This window comes from Drosophila mauritiana, chromosome 2L, assembly GCF_004382145.1.
Source record: "Drosophila mauritiana strain mau12 chromosome 2L, ASM438214v1, whole genome shotgun sequence".
NCBI classification, from domain to species: domain Eukaryota; kingdom Metazoa; phylum Arthropoda; class Insecta; order Diptera; family Drosophilidae; genus Drosophila; species Drosophila mauritiana.
This window is the reverse complement of record NC_046667.1, coordinates 5,574,038-5,597,466: the sequence shown is the minus strand read 5'-3', so window position 1 is coordinate 5,597,466 and position 23,429 is coordinate 5,574,038. Positions and strand designations below refer to the sequence as shown.

Genomic DNA, 23,429 nt, shown 5'->3' with positions numbered 1-23,429 from the left:
TGAAGCAAAATGGATGCCTGGGAAAAAACTTTCACTGGCATCTTCCGCACACCCCCCTTTCACACATAACGGCCACAACAACCTTGTGAAAAAGTTCCATAACAAAATTTATGCGCGTAACTGGGCGCAGTGAAAGGAAAACTGCTGAAAAAGTAGCAGAAAAGTGGGGAACGGGGTGGAAGGGGAGTCTCCCTCCTCTAGTACAACTTTTAAATAAATTTCTAAATACTCAAGTTGCGCTTTCTCCACTCGCCTCGAGACGATCGCAGGCAAACGTGGCAAAGTTTAAATGGCTGGAAAGAAATGCTCGACTTTTTCAATGATGATGATGACGATGGGGGTTAAGGTGCTGGGTACTGGGGAATTGGTTGGTATTCTTGCCCAGCACTTTTGACTTTTGCGGTGGCAAAGTTTTCCTCCACCTGGGCAGGAGTTTGGGAACGAGTTCGAGCTCGGTCTCGCCTCCTCGGTGTTTGTACAAGAATTTATGTTAATAACTTTTCGTTTAAGTGTGTTGGCTTGCGTAAAGTTATGTTGCTGATAATGGCATTGATAGCGTTGTAAATATTCTATATATTGGTGTTTTTACTTCAGGAGCCACGCTAACCACTTTCTGACTTCTTCGCAAGTGAAGTCAGTCAGAAACTAAAAAATCTGATTTTTCCAACGGGTACACACTGGTCCGAAGCTCTCACTTAATTTAAGCTTACCAATTGGTAAGAAGTTTGGGAATACCTTGTTGAGTAGAGCTTTGTTGGTGGCATTACGAGCTTTTGAAGTTCAGAGCTTAACTTTTTTTAGGATAAACGTGTGGCCAACTTGGCGTATGAGTAATATTTAAGGAAGTTCAACCTTCCTTATAGACCTACTTATAATCCGACTCAGGGTATCAAATATATTAAGATACATTACATTTAATCAGTTTCTAGGAATGAGTTTTCGGTCAAATTATTGTCATTAACTTCTCTTCTAAAACCCCATCGTCTAATTTACCTAGGTCAATGGAAGTAAACTGTTTAAGCGTATAGAAGGCTTCATTATACGCACTTTGCACTTGAACCGATGCCAGTTACTGAATATAAGCCCATGGCTTCCACTATTGTTAGGCACGCCTACTCCGTTTCAGCCCTCATGTTTATGGGCGGAAATTACATGGCAATCAAAACATAAGCGCTAGTTGACTGCTGTTTTGGGCCCGGTGCCTATGCAAATGTCTGTGGTCAATGTGCATACCAATTCGGTGCACAACACCGCCCAGTGCAGCAAAGCGCTCCAGAACCAACCTACGGAATCAGAGATGAGTACCTTGTGTAGTTCACAGTGTTTCGCCATCTTTCCTAATACACCTATTTCATTTAATAGAATTATTCTTCGAATTTTAGCTGTAATGTGAGCCATGGGTAGAGCCAACATTTTTCCATAAATACTCATTGTCTAGAAAAGATTTCCAAAATTCCAATTATTTTCAAATATGTAAGTTGCAATTAAGTTAACTTTCCTCAAAAATTCTGAAATAGTTGAAGCATCTCTAAAAGTGGTGCCTGTGCACAGTGGGCTGATTTGCATGAATGTGCGAAATATATAATTAATTAAATGTAAAATAAATTACTTGCTTAGAAAACCGAGTATATTTTTTACCACCACAAGGTATTATTTTTATTAAACAACCAGTTTTGAAGGAAGATGCTATTTTTTCCATGTGCCAAAGTCCACTGTGCAATGGATGGATCTCGGGCCCATAAGGACGACCCGTCATCGTCGATGGCATTTGGCTTTAATTGCCATCGTGTATAGATGGCTCTCACATGCTTGTTATGACGTTTTGGTTTATGTGCCCCAAACCATGTTAAACTTGCCAAAACCCTCAAAACTGTTGATGTATAGGTGTGAATATGATTGGCTTATGTGTGTATACATATAGGGATGTGGTAACTGTGTGTGTTTAGGGCTTAAGATATATTAAACGAATCTCTATAACCATGTTTAAATTTTATAAATACTCATGCCCAATACTTTGCATTTTAATTGAAAGATTTTTGGGTTCTCGATCAAGTGGCATGCGAGCTACTTGAAACAATTCTTCTGTTTAAATTGCTGCACCGTTGCCGTTCAATCTACAAATTACATTGTATGGTAAAACGAATCAAAAAATTTGGCATAGCACATATTTGCCTGAAAGTTTGAACAGCCAGCAGAGGCAAGCCTAAACTACGCTTTGGGTTTTAGTTTCCAGACCCGTACTGCGGCCCAAACTACTTTTGATTACTGCTGCAACTACAATGAAGCCTCACCCATTGGCTGCAGCAGGCAGTCGAGCATAACTTTTGACTCCATCGACTGCCCCCCATCCATCCACCGGGATCCGTTCGATCCGTCCTCCCCTGAAATTTGATAGTTTTGGGAGCATGGCGAAAGTTTCTGGGGAGTAAGCAAGGGTGGTGAAGTGTGGGTTGGAGCGCTACTCGGTGGAGCGCTTATGCAGCGCATTGATTAAATTTGACTTGAATTGCATTACGCAGGCATTTGCATGGGAAGGAGTGTAGCATCGTTTTAGGCGCTTGTGCCTGAAATTGGGTTCTATTAGACACACTGGCTCAATTGTTGGACGGGCTGCTACTGCTGCTGCTGCTGCTGCTGCTGCTGTTGCTGCCACTTGTTGACATTCGGGGAATGCCGAAACTGCTTTTCGAAGGGTTTTATTTATTGGTTTAATTGAGTGCCTTGAGCAGGATGAAGTTTTTACCATTCACATTTTGTGGCACACTTTACGAGCTTTCCTTCAAAATTTTCGTATCAGCTCGTGCACGTCGAAAAGTTTCCACTTCCACTTCCACATCCATGGGCGGGTGCTTAGTCATCTCCAAACAGCTCAATAATTTCACCATCCACTCGCGAGCCATAAAAAAGCAGCCAGGACTTAGTTAAGATCTCGTGTGTGATGCGAGTGCTGGGTAATGGTGGCCACAATGCCGTCATAACTGCGGCCCCAGTTTTTGTTCTGCCCCCCAAAGTTTTGTCTTCCAGCAGCAGTAGTTTCCGGCTTATTGTTATTTTTGTGGCCGCGTAATGTGCCACGTACATTAGGAAACGTTAAAGTGGCATAAAAACCAGAACAAGGAAACGGCGCAACAGTCAGCGACAACAATGTGACACCTGTTTTTGTCCGCCATTTTGTCAGGCTTTCTACTGCAGATGCCAGTATGTGTGTATATGAGTTAGTGTGCCATGGGTGACATTTATGTGCAGCTCGACATTTTATTTTCAGTTCAATGCACGGCGAAAATTGCTCATGAAGTGCACCATGACTTGCCATTCGGGACTGCAGTGCAAAAAGCGCAGAATGAGAAGTGGAAACAACTTCCCACACATACATATAAAACCTAATTCAATGATTGGAAAATATATTAGGAATTCAGTGGATAAGCAATAATATGCGATTCACTTTAGTCACTTAATGAGAATTCTGTCAAATCCAATTCTCGATTTTCTCAAAGTGTAACGAGCATCAAGTTTTGAATTTGCATCATATTCATTGCATATTTTCTCTATTTTAGCTTTCGATTTCAGTTCTTCTCGTGTTGCGGAGTTTCATTAAACAGTCGAGGATTTTTATTAAAAATCCAAGTGCAAAGAGCAAGTAGGTCTGTGGTTATTGCGCTTGGCTAACTATTACTTTCATCATTGTCCCGCGGCGCATAAAATCTTTGCTTAAAGTTTTCTCCTCATTTCTGCACTGGCTGCCAGCTAAGAAAAGCGCCATGAAAAATACAAGCCAAAAAGTTTTCCCATTTTGGCGCCCCAAACAGCTAATGAAACATAATCATTATGTAATAATTAGTGGCACACACTAAGTCACGGCCGGAAGAGGATAATCTGCCGCCCGCCTTACACAAGACGGCAGTGTAAAGCGGCTTTTCCGAGACCGGGGAGCAAAATCTCGACAAGCTAATAATGCAAACAACTTTTTGGGAAGGGGCTCTCTGTCTGGTGGGTGTTGCGACTGAATCCTGAGACCTTAGCCTGTTGTTATGGCTGCTCATTTGGGCCCGGAATTGGTCAAGCGAGTAATTATCGCAATTGTCGTTCATCGTAACGCTTTGTTGACTCCTGAGGTGTTAACGGGGCGGAAATTCATTCGACTTAATGATATTAAATGGATTTGCCGAGCTCTTGTTTTTCCTCAGCTTGTCAGCCACAGCGAATACTTAATATATGGCCAATGCATTGCGCATACGCCGTGGCGGACAGGCGCACAATTTGCGGTACGGCAGTTTAGCCGTAAGTGCAATTTAGTTAATTTAGCACTTAATTAACTTAAAGTTTTACAGGGAGTGAAGTGCTGGCTGGGGGAAGTTCGAAAGCAATTGAAATGCGCATTGGGGCCAGTGGCTGTCGGAAAAACTCAGCTGCAAACAAAACTTTCCTTCATTTATGTATTTATTTTTTCTGCTCGGCTATTTAACTGGCTGGATAAAGTTTTTTAAACAGCGCTGGTGTGTTTGCTGCCCGTTGTTCGCTGTTAGTTTTGTTGTGGGTGTTGTTTATTTGCGGTCAACAAACAACACTGCTGCCAATTCATCTTTTTTCCTTCATTTTTTTTAGCAACGCCCGCAGCTCAGAGATCGACTTGGCTAGTGATCCGGATAAACTTTACTTGGTCGGAAAGGCTTCTTTCTGCCTCAGCGCTGATTACCACCACCGCCTATGTCATCGTGGATTGAGTTTAATATAATACTCAATTTATAATACAAATAAATCAATATATTTAATTAAATGCAATTTTATACGATTGCAAAACAAGAAATAACTTAAAATAAAAAGGACCTAAAAAAGCACTAATTAGAATTTTTCCGGTTTTGTGTATCATTTTTGCATATTTTGGTATCGATTGCATTTTTTCACTTGAACGTGCATTTTTGTTAAGCTAAGTATGCACGGAATCTGTGCAAGAATATTTTGTGTTTCGCTGAAAAGCAGCAGTTTGTGGGATTTTGTGAGCAAAAGAGAAAAATCCATTTAAATTGATTTGTGACGAGGAATATATATACTATGGCGGCCAGGGAGGAGCAATTAAAGTATGAATTAAAATTATTTATTATATGAAAATATTTCCATGTGTGTGTGCTTTCGTTGGCAACTTGCAACGCGCTCAATTGTGTTTTTCCTGTTCGCAGAAATAAAAAGAAAAGCATGCCAAAGAACAGATTTCCGCCCAACAGTGCCAAGTTTCCACACACTCCTCTTCTCGTGTAAGAGTCTCTTGAACTCTTTTCAATAATTTTAAGATGCACATATATAAACAAATAAATAATATGTCTTGCCCAACTCTTGGTTCGATACAAAGAAGAAAAAAAGCAAAAATGCTGAATAAATGGCAAAAGCCTTTTGGCTCTGCCTTTTTGACACAGATATGAAGGGTGCGAAAGCGACTTGGATTTGCATTTAGTAATTGAATTTTGTTGTGCAATTTATTCCTGCTTATACTCGTGCCAACGCAGTGCAAAAAATATGTATCATATATAAAAGTTCGTTTCGATTATACGACTAAATTTATAACTTGCACTTGTATGTTGTGCTTTAAAAATAGGATTTAAAGTGTAAAGTCGAGATAGTTGGCCAATTCGTTGAAGAGAGAATAGTCTTAGAATGCAGGCCACGATTATCAATTTTCAGCTAAAATTTAATCACCTGCACTCACACATTAAATTGGCTGAAATTGGATTGCTGCACATGCATTCAACATGTTACAATTTCAGCTCCGACCAGTTGCTGTTTATGGTCCACCCGCCTCTCCCAGGAGACCTCAATTGAGGCCAGGATATTGGAAGCTGATTTTTACGATAATGTAGATGAAGAACTTGCCGTGGGTCAGATCGTTAAATCCGAAAGAGTCGGTGGGTTCGACGTCCGAGCGGCTACTTTAAACTCCATTAGGTCATATTTACGGCACAAGTTCAGCTGAAGTGGGAAGTGTCCTCGTTCGAGTCGTGGGCAGAAAGTGTTAAAGTTCCCATGCAGCCAAAGCAGCAAAAGGATAATAAAAAGTTGCCAGGGCTTGCAGCTCATGATAATAAAACTGGTGGCACGTGCTGACTCCAATGGACACGCAGCCTGGTCACGAATCCATGGTCTCGAGACACTTTTTGCTTGCTGTTGACATTCCACACCTCCTCACACCCCATTCCCTTTCGCTTTTTGTATTTTTTATTTCTTGTCTCCCAAATAGATTTGAAGCAGCTTCAGCAATGTGAGCATTCCTCGCCTGCAGCAATTTGTTGCTGAATGATGTGTGAAGGACATAAAAATGCAGCAACGAGTGGAGCGTGTTGGGGTGCGGTATACACACATTCGAGTGTATGTATTCGCGGCAAGTAGACAACTGGGGGCAAGAAACGCCCTGGTTGACAAACGTGCTTATAGCTGATAGTACAAATGGGCCCGAGCATTTATAAGTTTCAAATGGCTTTAGAGGAACGAGAATAGCATTAATAGTAATCTGAAAACTATATCTCAAATGATTTATTTCAAAAATTAAACCGAAGTTGCAATCAAAGAAATTGCGGATTTTCAATTATCTGTTGACACTTCTTGCTGCCGAAACAAAAGTTAATTTGATTACAACTTGAAATTTCATATTCGTTGCGCCTGCACTTTCCAATTTTACTTTATCCAAGTTTTATGCATTTCACTTGCAGCCTACTTCGGTCACGCCCCCATGTTTTGTTTACAACAACTTTGCGTCATGCCACCAGGTCGGTGGAAAACTTTTGCCCCTTGCCGCTCGTCTCCATCGTCTTCGTCGTCCTGGTTCTCGTCCTTGTCGCCGCCGCAGCTTTTCCGTCTGTCTTGACTGCACTTTGCGGGCAGACAGGGCGGATGAATAATTAAATCTTCACACAGAGAGAGAGCGGAAAAGTTTTAAGAGAGAAAGAGAACTCACATATCCTTGAGCTGCACTTTGTTTACGATGCAGAATATCCTCAACTTTGTACTTTTTATCTTAATGTTTTTCCTCACCCTTGGGCTTTCTGGCAGCTGAATATTCTTTTTCCATTATTCCATCATTTGCATTTCTCATTAGTCCTCATCATCTGTCGCACCAAGTTAAACGGGTCTCGGTTGTCATGTTGAAAAATATTCGAAAATTTCCTTGTTTGTTACAAGTTTAATTTTTTTTTTTTTAGGAAACGAATGCCAATTGCAAACGGACATCAAACGAACACGGTCAAGTTCGTAAGCTGCCTGTATTTGCTTAGCCAATTAGAAAGTTTCAACTGAACTTGTTCAATATAAAATATTTAAAGATTGGATTTAGTATCAAAACATCGCCTCTTGTTTGCCAGCGGCATAATTCCGAGCAAACATGAGCATTTCCCGTATTGAATAGTGAACAAAGACATTTAAATTGCAGCCGACAACTAATTGTTTGGCATACTTTCGTACTGTTCGGAATTGTCTTCTTTGTATGCGAGGCAAGTAGCTTTGAAAATTTACACAACAAAATATACTTAAGAGATAAACGATTGGAGAAGTGGGGGCGGCATCATGCAAATAAAGCAGAAAGTACCCCTAACAAGATTTTCCGGACAAAGCTAAGGAGGCAACGTGGAAAAGTGGAAAAGCTGTCTACGTGTTTGGCGTCAAAAAGACGCCCGCGTGTGGAAGGGCGAAAGCAAGAGGAGGAAAAATATTAAGTCCGAATGCGTCGCCTTTCCTTAATATTAACTTTTCCCGCTCAGTTTCTTGCCTTTTCTCTTGCAAAACTTTTCCACCGAACTTCGACTCAACCCCAAAAAAAAAAACAGCAACGGTGGAGATAACAAAGGCGACTGGTAAGAGTAAAAATTTCTGTTTATTTTGCCAGTCATGCATAAAATAATAAATTATTAGTTATGAACTGTAACAAGCCAACCAAAATTATTATGTAGCGATGGATGTCGAATCATTTTTGGGTCCATGTACGCATTTCAATAGCGAACACAATTTATACCTGGAAAATTCAGTTGAACTAATAACGAGAAATATTTTGGTTTGATTACATTTGCCATTTTGGTGTCAAAATATGATAATTGTTTTAGATCGCTAATATAAATTGCGTGTACAACAAATTCAACAATTTATTTGAATTTTCGACGTATCAAATATTGTATCCGATTTGTATCACTAATTGTATACAACGTTCAAAGTTATATATATCTTTTTTAGCTCTAATTTCTTTCCCATCCATTTGGCAATTATCTTTTTCCGATTCTAAGAAAACACGGTGGGCGTCCATTGCAGCTGGTGGTTCCTATTGAGAAGTGGGCAATTCAGCCTCCTTGGGCATTCTTTTCAATGCCGCAAACGTGGCCACAAGGAAACCAAACGCTTATCTCCAGAGCGTCTTCCACTTTCCGCAATGGGAAACCGAGAGGAAAATGGAATGAAAAATGACGCCAAGTGAAACTAAGACTCGGCCCAACTAATGGTATTATAAAACGTAAAGGCAGGCAGCCAAAGCTAAGAGCATGGCGCACAATTTGATTAAGTGCCAAAAAGTAGACTGCGACTGTTGTGTTTGCACTTGCCGCCTGCCTTCAGCCGCAAATTAACCCAAAATATCACTTTACTTTTGGCCACAGCGTTAACGAATTCAATTTGATTGGGTCGAGGCCCGAAACTTGGCTAGTTAAAAACAATCGATTGAAGTAACATTGTTTTGGAAAATGGTATTAATTTGGTAGTACCTTGTTGGGTAGCGGAGATCTTAGATCTTAAATCATAAACTTAAAATCTGTATTCTATACTTAGGACAAAATGACTCTGTTTAATAACTTTTCCATGGTTCTTACCAATTTCAGTTCGTGGCCAAAATACCCCCGCATGTGCAGTACTTCTGTGCATTAAATCGCTGAGGGGGCACTTTGCTTCGATATGAGTTAAACTAAGTGTCACTCACTTGTAAGCCATCGTTAGTGGGGTTGCACAACCTGGGGAAATTTAATGAAATTCTTTTTCGTTACACACTCTTTGCTTGCATGCCGCTTTGTCATCATCTAGGCCATAAATCAACCGCTCACAAGCCATTAGCCTAGCTGCCGTTTGAACGCCTAAATAGCTGCGGCAATTTATTTCCGTTGCGTTGTGCGAGAGTTAAAAAAAAAATATCGGTATCTCGGTGATTTTGAATTCCTGTGCTCGCTGCACTGCATCCCAGTGGAGTCAAGTTCAAAGGAAACTATTATTTGAGGACCTCTACAAGTCGATGTAGAAAAGCATTACTATATGGCTTTTATTAGATATGATTTTCCTGCTTAGTAAATTCAATCTGTAGGCACATAAGTAGGGCATTCTTTAATGGCAGTGCTTTGAATATTTGGAGAAATCACTGGGATGCCCCAGGTGGTAGTCATTTCGAAGGAAGTGGGCTCCAAGTTTTACATATGCACTTCTTTTGTTCAATCTCTGGCCCGGATTTGGCAAATTGTTTGCTGGAGAAACAAAGGACACAGGAGGCGGCGGGCAGGACGAGGTTGAGAAGCCTGCTTATCCTTGCCCGGCAATCCAACTTCTTTCGTGTCGGAGCAATTTATGCTGCCTGCCCGACTCCTCGGGGGCAATTGTCTGACTGCTCCTCGCCTGGCTAGAACCTCCTCCTCCTCCTCCTCCGCTGGTCTTCTTGGCAGGCAATCTGCTGCTCGTTGTTTGCAGTTTAAAGGTTGAGAGTAGTTCAAATTGTTTGCCAGGTATTTGCACTCCAGCACTTTTCCCAGCTATTTGATCTGTGATTGAGCTGAATGAGCAAATAAACTTGTGGCCCGACTCCATTGAGCATGCAGAGACATGGAAAGGTTAATGCGCCCAAATGGATTTGTGGCGAAACTTAAAATACAATATTTTAACGGGCTCTCAGCTGGGATAAGTTTCTAAATCATTTAGCTGCACTTTGACTTATTTGAATGTGCAAAGCTGAAGGAAATGGGGAATTTTTCAGATGTTAAAAATACTTTTGCTGATGGTGTTTCTTATATTAATTGGTTTTGCCATTTTATTGGTCTTAATTTGATTGACCTATCTTGTTTCGCAACTCGCTTAATTTATTGTCTTTCGGGAATGGCCACAGCACTTTATCATTTATCAAAAATTATGCGACAAAATATCTGTGCCACGTCAACGTTTCAATAGGCGGCCAATAAAATTTATGGCCAGTGCAGTGGCCCCGATCGACCTGCAACAGAAACCGGTCCTGACCACACCAACCCACCAACTCCAGTGGCAACTTCGACCAGCTCGTCGTCCTTCGATTCCGCACAATGCAGCCGGGTGTACATTTGTCATGGGTGTGTTGTGGCCAGACTTATTAAACGGCTTTTAAGCGCCGGTCGGGAAGATCCCCATTATGCGCAGAGTGTTTTCTATATATCTCCGCCGAGATTTATGCCCGAGCAAATAACTTCTGCGGTTGTATTTCGCAAATGATGCGGTATTTTCGGTATGAATAGGGGCAGACATAAAGGGAAGCATGCCAAAATTTGTCTTTGGCCACTAATGACAAAGAGGCTTTTAAACTAAATGAACTGGATGCTATTAAGTCGAGTTCAGCGTTTGTATACTTCTTGCCAATACCAGATGAATCTATTTCATAGTTGAAAGGTAATCACAATTTTATTTTTATGTTAGTCTTGTGTGCTCACTGGGATAAACATATATTTATCGACATTGTATCTACATTGGTCGCAGCCATATTCCCAACAATCTTCTCTTCAGATACATTTACATATTCCTTAGAATTCCAAGGTATATTGGGCATGTATTAAAGGATGTCACTAAAAAGGAAGTTCTACTGACCTATCGAGTGACATAATTTCATAAAAAGATAAGGAAAGTTCAATAATTCTTGGTACACCTTTAGGTACTTGCTGTGTATCTTTCATCTTTACTGTATATAGCGGGTATCTTATAGTCGGTAAGACGTTTTGCCTGTTTCCTTCAGCAAACCAGCAAAGTATATTTAAAATTTACGAGGCCAGCTCACTAAATTCAGCAGGGCACCGCACCGCACCGATGGAGCAGAGCCCCAAATACAAATGGGACCCAAGCTGTTTATGTTTTTCGAACGTGTTTGGATGTCGGGGCAGTTACATTTGCACGCAGCTTGTCCATTTGTAATCCCCCAACTCCAGCCCCAACCCAAGTTGCCTGGGTGTGAGCGAAAGTGGAATGTTGGCCAAATTAAGTTGTTGCCTTTGGTAAATTGTCAGTCTCCTGCGTAGACACATGTATGCGAAATGGGAAAAGAAGTGGAAAGTAATGTGTGAACCTGTGGAGATGGGTCGACTAAGCCGCTTTAAACTGGAGCCGGCAACCCAGAAAAGTGTTTCCTGCCAGATAACAAACAGCTGTAATTAGTAGGGACATCGGGCGGCCCACAAAGAGTGCTCTACGCATAATTAAACAGCAAATTAAGCATTATCAAGGGGCGCCCAGATACAAGCCTACACTGGAAAACGAAACGGATACACCAATCCCCAAATGAGTCGAATGGACTTGGCCCCATTCGGGTTAGTGTAAACTCGCCCAGAAGCAGGTTACGCACAAAGGACTCAATATTAATAATGGTTAATTGGCAACAAGTGATCGGGGTCGAGTGTTGCCTAGTGACCTTCGGGGACATTTCATCATCTTAATGGCGCCCAGCCTGGACCACCAGCAAATCTGTGACAATGCACGCGTGAACCTTGACAGCCCCACTCAAATTAGAAAGCCCCCGAGAGATGGGCGGGCGCTCGAATGTCCTTCGACCTAAGCGGCTTGCCCGCACCCCATTGCCACCTGTCACTGCGGTCTCGACCGTCAATAGCACTTAAGCAGACACATAAGCAGGCGGACTGGGGCAGCGGGTTTGGGTCAGGGTTCAGGAGGTAGAGCTGCCCACAAGGCCTGCCTTTTGATGGAGTCCAGTGACTGGGCTAAGCTGTGTATTTGTGTATGGCGATTGAGCAATAGTTTATAAGCTTTCAAAGGGGGTCGATCTAAGAGTTATCGACAGACTAAATAGTTTAGATAGTTTTCTTATTTCCAAATGCTAGCTGTGAAAAAGTTCCATTCCAGAGTTATCTGGAATTTTTAAACAGCTAAGCTCTTCATCATCTAACTATTTTATTTTATTGAAGTAGAAAAAACAAGTAAGACATCCTCCTAAATTCTGTGGACTTAGCACCCGATTCAAGAATGGGCCATCCAACCCCTAATAATCACAGCAATTAGTAATTACGTCGATCCCCTCCCACCTTGCCACCTCGCCATGCCACCCCAGATTCACACCTGTCCTGGCACTTATCCCTTTTAATTAGGCGCCACCAAAAGGCAAATTTTTCGAGCCCAAGGAGGCAGCCAAGTGGTAACGGCAGCTCCAAACCCCAACCCCCCGACCACCCGTCCATTTCCCTATCTATCTGTCTGTCTGTCTGACTGTCTGTTTGCCTTCCTTTGGCAGATGCTTCGACTGGCAGCTCAGTGCCCGATGCCTTCGGCCCATTTCTAATTTTCATTTTAATTATTGCGAGTATTATTCTGAAAATCAAGTGAGCGGCAACTTTGGCAATTGCCACACGCCCCCTCGGGCGGCGTCGAGGGGCGTGCCAGGAGCCGTTGAGGCAGCTGTTGCCGAGCCCTGCTCCTTTTTGGCCCAACTTTGCCACCTGCCAGCAGGGCTTTTCCCTTCGGAGCTCGCTGGTGGTGTCTGCATGTTTCCGTATCTGTGTGTTATCATATTTCACGCCTATTAGCGTTTTAATTTAATTAACATTTATGGCGACAGTTTGAGCCGGCTGCACTGAAAATACGAGGTGTTTTTAGAGGAGTTCAGAGAAGAAGGCCGTCGAGTGCAGTTGGGAAATTCCCCCGCGTCGAAACTTTAAGAAAAGCTTTAATCAGTTCAGCTGCATTGTTTGACTTTGAAGATAAGCCGACTGGGAACTTGGCGGCAACTTCATTGCGAGTCTGCCAGGGGAGCTCAAACGGAGCTATATTAGTTACCGATTCCGGAAATAATTTCACGTAACTATTTGCACGTAATGCCAGCCAGACAGCTGTGCCGATGCGAGAGTCGGATAACCAGGATAGCAGTCCATCCCCCTCCGCAGGACTAAATTTATTGAAGGTCCCGCCCGACATGGACATGGCCAAGGCAACTTGAGTTGGAAATTACATCCGCTTGTGTCGGCCAGACTCACTCGCAGCTACGGCCAAGAACTTTAAGGCGATTGATGGTAGAACTGGGGCGGAAAGTTGAAAACATTTCCGTTGCCTATTTGCCTCTTATAATGACATAATTAAATTGTCACGCCCAAAAGCACAGACAGACACCGGGCATTTTACAAAAACATTTTCAGTTCGTCACCATGGATATGACACACCAGTTCCCACCACTTCCCACCAGTTGTTGTGGGTTAGCAAACCATCCAGTTCGACCTTAACAATCTGTCAATTGGGACAAACTGAGGGCCGTGGTTGCTTTGTATAGTTTGGTCATATACATAACTGAAAATTCGCGATTTAAACTTGTTTATTTAAACTGATAAGTGAGCATAAGAAGTTAATAGTCTAGTGCCTCGACTATAAGTTACCCTGCACTCAGATTTAGAAAGTGCAGTGCTAAATAGCGCCACCTAGCGGCGTTCACATGAAGTGCTCATTACATTTTAAGGAATTTACCATTTTTGAAAAGTGCAATCAATTACCTACTTAGAGATACCCTTTTGGATTTGTAACTTTTAAGTTCCGTCTGCATGTCTTGCCTTTCTTGGTGCCCTAACCTGTGTATTTTTCAACCATAATAGTTCTCCATTTTTCAACCGTACTGCGCCATAGGTCAGCACCGAAGATGGAAGGGCTTTGCCCGCAAAACCCCCTATCTTGCCACGTTTTTCCGCATTTTGTTAACAACAAAGGCAGCGGCCGCAAATGAAGAGGCTGGGAGTCGGAAAGTAAGGAAAACATTGCAAAGGAAATCGAGGAGGGCATTGTGCGAGTCGACTGAAACTGCAGTATTTTACCTTGGACTGCAGGCAAGCATGAGAATTTAATGAGCAGCCAGCAGAAGCTTTGAAGTTAAAGTTGCATTGGCAGTGCAAAGTTTGAACTGTTTAAGGCTTAATCGCGTTATTGGCAGACTGCTCGATGGATACCGGATTGAAATGGTCTGTTTTGGGCAATTATGAATTCACACAGGACCCATTTTATTGCCCAATAATTGCTGGGAAGTGCATTTAATTTCAAATTTAATAATTCCCACGACCAGGCCAGCTATTTTCAATTTGGCTATTTGTGGTCTTGTGCAAATTCAGTTTTGGTCAAATTGTTAGACATATTGCACATTTACACGCATTTGGCTCGGACTCTGGAGTTTCGGTTTCGGTTTCGCTTCGGGTTGGTTTGGTTTGCTTTGATGGCAAACAATGGCAGGCCATTTGTTGTTTGGGCCATTGAAATTTGATTTTGTGTTGTGTATGTTCAAGCTTGCATGTGTAATTGCCGGAGCCTACGGATTATGTGGTTAAGGCCAAGTAAATATTTTCCAAAGCCTTATAAATTAATATTTAACCTTATTCATCAACTCAATTGTAGGCACGACTAGATGGCATCCTGGGCAGACAGAAGTTCATGCAGGATGCAATTATTTTATACGTTTTGTTTGGTTGGAAATGTCCAATAAAAATAATATTAATTCGTTTTGATTTTTTGTAAATTTTACGCTGATTACCCATTAAATTCAAATCAGTATTGGCCGTGTTCCCCTTTTGCGAATCTCTTAGTTCTTTTTAAGTGAAAATCTTGTTTCCAATTAGCTAACCAATTATCACCTTTAATTAATTGAATCCACCGCCGCCTGCGGTCGTCCAATCACAATCGCACTGCAGTCTCGACCTCTGTCGACGCGACTTTTACTCCTTTGCTGGTGTTCTCCCTCCGATTTCCATGCTAATCACTGGCGAAACTTTCTACTTCATTTATCCTCGGACTGTCCCACTCGCTCTCTTTCAATTAATTCTGGCAACCACTAAAGGCCATACCTTGCTAATTGGGATTATCCATTATCGGGCCAATCGGCATTTGAATAATTAAAATGTCAAATCTAACTAGTTTGCCAATTGCCGGACTTTAAATTGGGTGCAGGGGCTGTTCGTTCGCAAAAGAAAACAATTTTTGGCTTTTTCAAATGCAAATTTCATTGCTCATACGACATGTGTTCCGTACGTTGCCGTACGTGATGCGTATGCTAGTGAGTGTGTGAGTTTCGGGCTCGATTTAAATTGATTTTTATTGTTGGGAGAAGATCCTGACCAGTGTGGCATATTTATTTTTCGATCGCTTGCAGCAATCGCTTGCATTTTTGGAAAAAACGAGCTAAGGAATATCTCGGCCAGATGTCAAATAGTTATTCAAACGTGACAGGCTCACTTATTATTCCCACTCTGTGCTGGTGCAAGGGATTATTTTAATTGATTTGGAGACCAGCATTCTGTACATACACATATAAATTTGGAAAAACTGTCCATGTTTATTTTCCTTTTCCCAATTTTTTTTGCATAGGATTCTAGCTTGCTAATCACATATTTTTCGAGTCGCGCAATGCATATGAAATCGGACACATCTACACCTACTTCGCTCACTTTCACATTGCTAAGCTATGAAAAACTTTGCTTATGCATAAATTTTCTACCACCGAGCGGAGAAAATTGAAATGCTTAAAAGCGCATGAAAATGTTGTTACAAGTTTGAAGTTTTTGCTGGGTCGCTTTTTATGCGAAGCACAAACTTTAAATGCACGTTAGAGTATGTAGGTGTGTGTGTGTGAATGTGCGGTGAAGAGAGGCTTGGCTATTTGTTAAGAGAATTTCTATAAAATGTTCAAGGCTTTTGTTATGGAAACTTTCCCTGCGTGCCGGCACCCAAAAACTGCAAAAAAGTGTTCCCGCAGGCCACTACAGGTGAAAACTTTCGTTTACATCAACTTAAATATTGTATATGTATGTGTTGCGATCATAATTTGCATTAGTTAAGCCCATCCGAAGCCGAGTAGAAAGCCGCCCAAGAAGGCCACACACAGACGACCGCTGGTTGCACACGCCTTCCTGGCTTTATCCCCCAGTTCCTGAACGCGGCTAAGATTCACTGCCTCCAGGGACATTTCTCTGACCTGCAGCTGCCCCCGGGACTGATCCTGTTCCGGCTGTGAGAATGTCTTGAGCACATCCAGCTTGACCAGTCCCGCCTGCCATGCCAGCTCGAGCGCCAGAATGGTACCGCCCGCGGCCACGGCCATTATCTTACTCGCCTTGAGGAGCACAAAGCCGGTGAGGAAGCCCCCGGCAGCTCCCATCCCGATCTGGCTATACGGCGACCTCTGGCTAAGGCTATTCATGTCTGGAATTGGGTATTAGAGCAGGTGCCCGCTGTGCTGCGCTGATTCTACATACGTACTGCTCTTCACCACGGGTAAGTCACTCATTGCAGCTGCTTTCGCGTCTTCCTTCTCCACCTGATGCTGTGATTTCACATTCAATTTGTGTGACCTATGGTGAAAGCTTGCTCACAGCATGCCACAACTGCCGCTTTGATTTGCACCCTTCTATGCGCTTCTCACACTCACCAGCTGCGCTCAACTGGGCAAATGTCCGCCAGACCGTGAACGTCTAAGCCGACAAAAACATCAAAGTTCGAATGCGCCCATGAAAGATTGGGGTGGCGTTACGGAAACGCAGACCCTTACATTAAATGGCCTTAAATTTGGTGTAAAAGCATATTTTAAAAGTTTTTAATTAGTCATAAACTCTGCAAAATCATTCCTGCACACAATCTCAACCCACACATATTTACATTAAACTTTTCATGGTTAGTCAGTAATGCGATAGTCGCTTTTCACTAATTTATGATGGATTTAAGCAGGCTGAAAAGTTTTAAATTATTTTTAAAAGTATTGCTTTTATCTCAGTACAAGTATTGAAAAGCTACTTCATAACGTAAACTTTAAAATCGCTTTTAAATACTTATTTTTCAGTGATTCATTGCCTTACCAGCTATTCAGCTGAAGGTATAGTTGGCAGAGTTCGAGCTTACAGTTCAATTGCCTGGGAAGCCCGAAACGGCAACGGGCTTTAACGATTGAATGCGTTTTGGGGCTTAGTCTCACCAGTGCTCTTATTTAATTTATCGTTCAATTATGCGCCCAGCCACGCCCAATCCAAATAGCTGAGGCCCCAGGAGCTGTCGAGGTGTTTTTCGTTTATCGCTAGCCGAGAATCAAATTAACAATGAGCACGCAAATTGCCACAAATGACTGCGGAACTGGACTCGAGCGGAAAAGGGAATTCAACTATTTTCCGAGCGATTATCTAGGAGGAGTAATGCAGTCTTTAAGTGCTTTTGTGCAAACAATATCTCAGTCGGACAACGGCAGTAAACACCCTTGGGTGATTCTCTGCAAGCAACTAAAGTGTTGGAACATTTAAATTGACATTAATAGGAAAAGTAAAATGTGAAATCGTCTTGGCCAGAGGAAACGGAAAATAAAAACCACACATGAAATATAAATGAAACAGAATGCAACTTGACCATAAAATGTGAGCTCAACTGAGCGAAAAAAGGGACAACACAAGCGGAGCAACCGAGTAACAATTTCAACATCAATGCGAAACGTGTTGGCCATGTGGCGTATTCTCTTACGTCGGTGAAGTTGGCACAAGAAATCCTGCTATTCGAAACTTTCTCCCCTTACCTTATTTTTACCTCCGCAAGTCCTGATTTTATGTCCATTGTTTAATACAGGTGTTTGTGGAAGTACGTGAGATGGTTAGGAAATGCCTTCGTTCGACTTGTTCCATTTTCAAATATTTGAATATTGTCGAATATAAAATATTTACTTAAAAATAAAGCATTTAAAGATTTGTTGGCTTGGTCGACGTGACTATTGTTTAATTCCTGAGTAAAATCCGATAATTACACCCTTTAAATTGTATCGATCGATGTACAACGAACAAATCCTTTAATAAATACACTTTTTGAAATGATACCTTTTCCTTCTTTACAATGTAAGCGTCTTCTCTTGAAAAGTTTACTGCGGTTTTCCACTGCTTTATTTTCCGATTGTTCGCCTCTAGACAAAGCTAAATAAAATATAAGATTGTTATTGCACTTTATTATAAGCATATTGCATTATAGCAGAAACAGAATTCGGGAGTCCTTACAAAATATCCAAACTATTGCAAACTTCTCTTTTGCGAATCAATGCCGCATGAAGTTTTCCATCTTTGCTGGGAGAAACACCGAATTTAGCTGCAATCAGCGAACGCAAACAAATGAATCGTTGCAAGATGCAAATAGCAGGCGCAACAGTACGTATACGCAATGCATATTTACCCAATTTAGAAGCCAAGTGCAGCTTGCGCTCTTCCCAACCATATGGTTAATGTGATGTGGAATACTGGTCCCGACTGGACCCCAGAAACTTTGGGTGCGCTTGTCCAGGCCCTCTCGCCCGTTGACATGCTGTAAATTTGAAAACCGTCATCCAGTGGATAAAGTGTTGCATGTTGGCTCAAAGCAAACGAATTGCTCCTCCAGCCGCTCGTTGGCTGCTTTATTTGTGTGCGGGCTTGTACAACAAATTAACTGCGGTGGGCGGAGCTGGGAGTTGGGGGATAGGTAGTACACAGGATTGGCAACGTTGTTAGTTGCAGCTTGCGAGCGATGAACGCAGCTTTGTGGCTGCCACCGAGGAGGTCAGGGCTGCCTGGTCGACAGTTCGTTGCCGAGTTAAATGGTTTGTCTGTTTCGGAACATTAATTTAGATGCAGCAAGTTGATGCAAATAAGAGATACAATTGAGGGGCACACTTGAAATGGCTTAATATTTTTATGATAGGTTCGTCGAGAGGAGCCTTTATTTACAAAACAAAAAGAGATTAAGTGACGTTGCACGTCAACTGATGTACTTGACATTAGACACCCTGTTATCCCTCTTTTTTGCTTTAAATTCCCTATGAATAATCCCAGAAAATATCGACAATAGTATACCAGTTGCATAGGCCGCAAAGAAATGTGAAAAGTCCTTTGATTTAAGAGTGAATCAGAAGCCTATGGCAGATGGAAATGCATGCTCAAACGCATCGATGGCAAAACAGAAATTGTGGTTACCCCAAATGGTTAAAGGATGCTGCAGAGCTCGAAGCTACAGGCAAAATAAATAATTATCCAGATTGCGGTGCATGCGCACTTTGGTATGGAAAACCGCAGCAATACCACCGCTGTGCCGGAGAAGCATGAATTCGGCGACTAAATCAAATTTTATTTTAATTAGTGACGCCAGCCTGCGGTTCATTCGATGTGTGTTTGTGTCCTGTGGGATTGACTTAACTAGGCTGCTTGTGCAATTAGTGCTTGGTCCTGAAGCCTTCGACTTAAATTGTGCCCAGAGAGCAGGTTCATCTTGGGCCTCCTGTTCTGTGGCATCCCCTTTGTGCCTCGTGAATTAAGCAAAGTGGCAGCCAGAGCTGGAGAACTATTTCCATTTCGAGTGATCCCGCCCTTTGCTCAAATGGTTTATATGAGGTTCGTGCTGACTGTTTCCTTTTGGGTCAAATTAGTGGGACACGCACCACAGCTTAATGCTGCTAGAAGGTCTCGCAACAATGTCTCACATTTTGCATAAATGCATGGGACAACCGACTTTACTTTCTTTCGGTTGCCGATTTTTTATGCATTTACTACGTGACTCCCCTTGGAGAGCTTCACAATTTGTTTGCCTTTTCCGGGCCAAGTGTTTAATAAATAAATTACCAAAGGCGAGAAAGGTTCTCGGGGCATAATTGCACCATTCGGAGTGAAGGTGATAAAAACAAGTTTCTCATTCAATTTGCAAAGCTTTTGAAAATGCCGGAGCGCAACGTTGACAACTTCTGTGAATTCACAATCATCGTCTTATTCCTGACAAATAACTTTGCCTCCTAAAATAATAATTTAGTTAGAACCATTTAGAGTACGGCACTGCATTGTCAACAAATAAACCAATAAATTATTTGACCCATAAATTAGTTTTCATTCAACAGTTAAGTTCTCTCATCAAAGTGGAGATGTAATCAATTTTGTCAAAACATTCGCAATTTGGGCTTGCCAGCTGGGTTCATCCTAGCAGTGAGCCTGCGGTTCTGATGCCCAAGAATATTTCATTTCACTGATTGTGGCCACCTGGCGAGGTGGAACAGGCAGGCAGAGATGCCTGCAGTTGGCATAACGACGCCCCTTAATTAGCAGAAAATATGCGCAAATCGAAAACCAAGGAAAATGGCAAAACTGGCTAATTGGAGAATTTCCGTGATGTCTCCCTTGTTTTCCAAACCCGACTTCAAAAGGCTCTGTGTTTTCGGGAGATCTGGGAAAAAAAACTGTCGTCCTCGGATTAACATTTGATTAATGCGTGGAGTCATGGCGATGGGCCATGATGACTCGGGTCATGTTCGGGCCAGTGATGCATTTGAATGCAGCTCACTGCCTGCTGCGTTCTATTAACACCCCACTAACAGCTAACTGCGGCTCATCCCCATCTCCATCATCTTCACCATGCCCAACCACATACCCATTCCCATCCCCATCCTCATTCCGGATTTGTTCATCCTAGTCCGCCCCGAAGGCATGCCATTTTTGGGGCCTTTCTCGGTGGCGCTGTCTTTAGTGTAACACATGTCGCCACTTAATGCGTTGAGTGCATACAGAATGAGACGAAATGGAAAATTCCAGCTTGGGACGGGCGTCGTGGGGCGTGAAATATGGCAACATAGCGCCAGCTGGCAAAATGCAACACGAAGGAGGCGCCTAAGTTGTCGCATCGCACATTTCCACAGCTGACAGGCTGGATCTCGAGATGAAGCCCCCTTTTCGCCAGCTATCCATTTTGAAATTGATGGCATTTTAATCAGCTCCGATACAGAGGCGACTGCGAATTTGTATAACTTTAAGGCTGCCGATGGATGGGTAGGATACGTTCCATTTAATTAACTGTTCGGTCAACTAGGCCGACTCCGAGCAATTTATTTCACTCTTTGGCTGAACTCGTAATGTTTGTCTTACTCTGATTTCGCAGCTTTGGACTCGATAATTAAGAGGCCAAATTGATTAATTGCTCGTCGGCTGGCCGCCTTTCGGTTGCAGAGTGGGTGAACTGAAGCGGCGACTCGCCGGCGGCTTGCAATTAATAAAGAGGCGAAAAAATCAGTGGTAATTGCTGTCCATCCAATCAATGCGATCGATTGTCCTGAATGTCCTGACCACTCAGGCTAAAATGCTGAAGTGCAGCTGCATTTAAGTCCTGATGTGTGAAACTAAGTATTAATTTTAAAATACAGCTATAATATAATAGATAAAAGGTGTTGAAATTGAAGTTGAAATCGTAAAGAAATTGTGGTACGAGCTCATTTGATTCCAAGTAAAAGTGCCTTTATTCTGTTGATTTCTGTCCCTGTTCATTCATCATCATCAAGGATCTGCCCGTCTGGCTGTCAACACGCTGAGCCATTGCGAATTCAATTATTCGAAATACAGACCAGCCAGACACATTAAACACTGGTGGCCTTTATAAATTGCAGTGAGCTCGAATTTAGAATTGTCAGGTCAGCCAGCGGGGACATTTGAGGGCGCCCGATGGGGCCCAGGCATCAGGAAATTAGAAACGCATGCCACTTGGTGACCAGGACATAGGGGCACGGGTCCCAAGAGGGACTGCAACAATGAAATCCAGAGCCCAAATGCAAGGGTATCGTTGCATTTCCCCAGCGACGAGTGATAGGGTTGAGGGCTGAGCTGTTAGACGAAACCCATGGCAGCATTGTTTGTGTTGGCAAACACGTTTGGCTCCCATTTCCGTTTATGAATTGCTCCGCCCGATGGACAGTTTGGGATAACATCTGGTCGGCCGTTAAGCATTTAAGTCTACGGGAGGGAAGTGGCCTTTAAAGGCCAGTAGGAGTACGAGCATCACAGAGTGGAAGACGCTCCGCATGGAATTCAATTACGAAGAAGGCTCACAAGTTCGACATCGACTGGGGTGCCAGAGCGGCACTCGTGTATATTCATAAAACGAATTGGTTTATGGCCCAGCCTCCAAGAGTCGAAGGAATCTGCGACATGGAGCAACGCCCCAACCGACGACGAGTGCAGTAGTCGACAACAGAAGTCGAAGGCTCTCCACATGTCGTCCCGTTCGCCAGACTGGGTTCCTGCCAAAAACATGGAAAAACGAAACGAATCGTATCGAAACGCAACGCAACGAAACCCGGCAATATGTTTATGGCCAAAGTTCAAAGACTTTTGTTTGTCTTTTGATGGGGTGCAAATTGAAATTGAATTTGGCCGGGTTAAGCGCGATCCCCCACCATCGCTAGCTACCAACCACCCACAGCTGTGCCATAAAACTAGTGGGTGGTGGTTGGGCCTGCTCCCTCGCTTAGTGCCATCGCAAAAAAGCAAACATTTGCAGGAAGCGCGCCCGAAATATTTCTGCCACATAAATCATAACAATGGCCTATTGTATATGTAAAACTGCATGTTACAGCGGCAACTGCAGCTGCATGCCGCTTCAGTTCGAGTGTGTGTGTGTGTGTGTGTATGTGCCACCACAAGCAAACAAAATTCAAAATCAAATGCAATATAAATCTGCCCCAAGCTCTCGGAGAATTCGCGTCAGATGACTTGGGACACATTTTCAAAACGGCAGATAACTGGAATTGACCCAAAAGAAGAGTGAATCAAGGATCACAAATTTTCCATTCATTCGTATTGAAAACTTGGTGTTTAATGGATGACTACATGGTAATATCTTTGGCTTACAAACTCAACAATGATGCGAGAAAATTAATTAGATTTTTTCTACCCTTCAAATCTTTTGAATGAAGTTAAAGAAATAAAAATTGTTAAAAGCTTTATAGAGTTATCTGAAATTGTAATTATTTATTCAATTTTCATATAACTTCACTTACAGAGAACACATTTTATATAGCTGCACTTTGAAGCCCAGTGTAGTATTCCATTCCATTGTGTGGGAACTTTTTTGGCTTAAAAAAAAGTTTGCCTTACTTCACCGCAGTCCCCGACCGTCCGAAGCAACTCTTGTAATAAATTGTCAATTTTTGAAATGTTTGCAATGTAGGCGAGGGCAATTTTATGGCCATTTCGGAGCTGATTTAATGCGCTAAGCGAACAGGATTAGCCGGAGTCGTAAATCTGACGTTAGATGGGGCGTTATGGTGGCAAACGTGCCAGAATCCCATGCCCCATGCCCGTACAGCCGACACTCAAAGCGGCCTTTTTCATAATTAAGTGGCGCATTGTTGCAGCCCGGGGGCCAGGATGCGTTCTCGTGTAGCATCATTAAGACACGTGGGCGGATCATCTTCCTAA

General features: G+C 42.6%; 1 protein-coding gene across 2 annotated transcripts; it reads right to left on the bottom strand.

Annotated features, from left to right (window-relative positions):
- Positions 1-15,746: 15,746 nt before the first annotated feature.
- Positions 15,747-16,572, bottom strand: LOC117147979. 2 transcript variants are annotated; one of them, XM_033315133.1, is made up of 2 exons: positions 16,465-16,572; positions 15,747-16,407 (listed from the first exon to the last, which is right to left on the bottom strand). In XM_033315133.1, the coding sequence occupies exons 1-2, from the start codon at positions 16,490-16,492 to the stop codon at positions 16,040-16,042; spliced, it is 396 nt and encodes a 131-aa protein (XP_033171024.1). In that variant the 5' UTR covers positions 16,493-16,572; the 3' UTR covers positions 15,747-16,039. The 2 variants fall into 2 exon arrangements, with proteins under 2 accessions (XP_033171024.1, XP_033171031.1); XM_033315140.1 differs by having other exon boundaries at positions 15,748-16,407; positions 16,461-16,552.
- Positions 16,573-23,429: the final 6,857 nt, after the last annotated feature.

What these genes read in the sequence shown, in the direction of transcription:
- LOC117147979 (XM_033315133.1), bottom strand. Translation starts at nt 16,492, where the DNA reads ATGAGTGACTTACCCGTGGTGAAGAGCA. An exon ending in CTTACCCGTGGTGAAGAGCA is followed by an intron (nt 16,408 to 16,464) that starts GTACGTATGTAG and finishes ACCCAATTCCAG; the next exon opens with ACATGAATAGCCTTAGCCAG.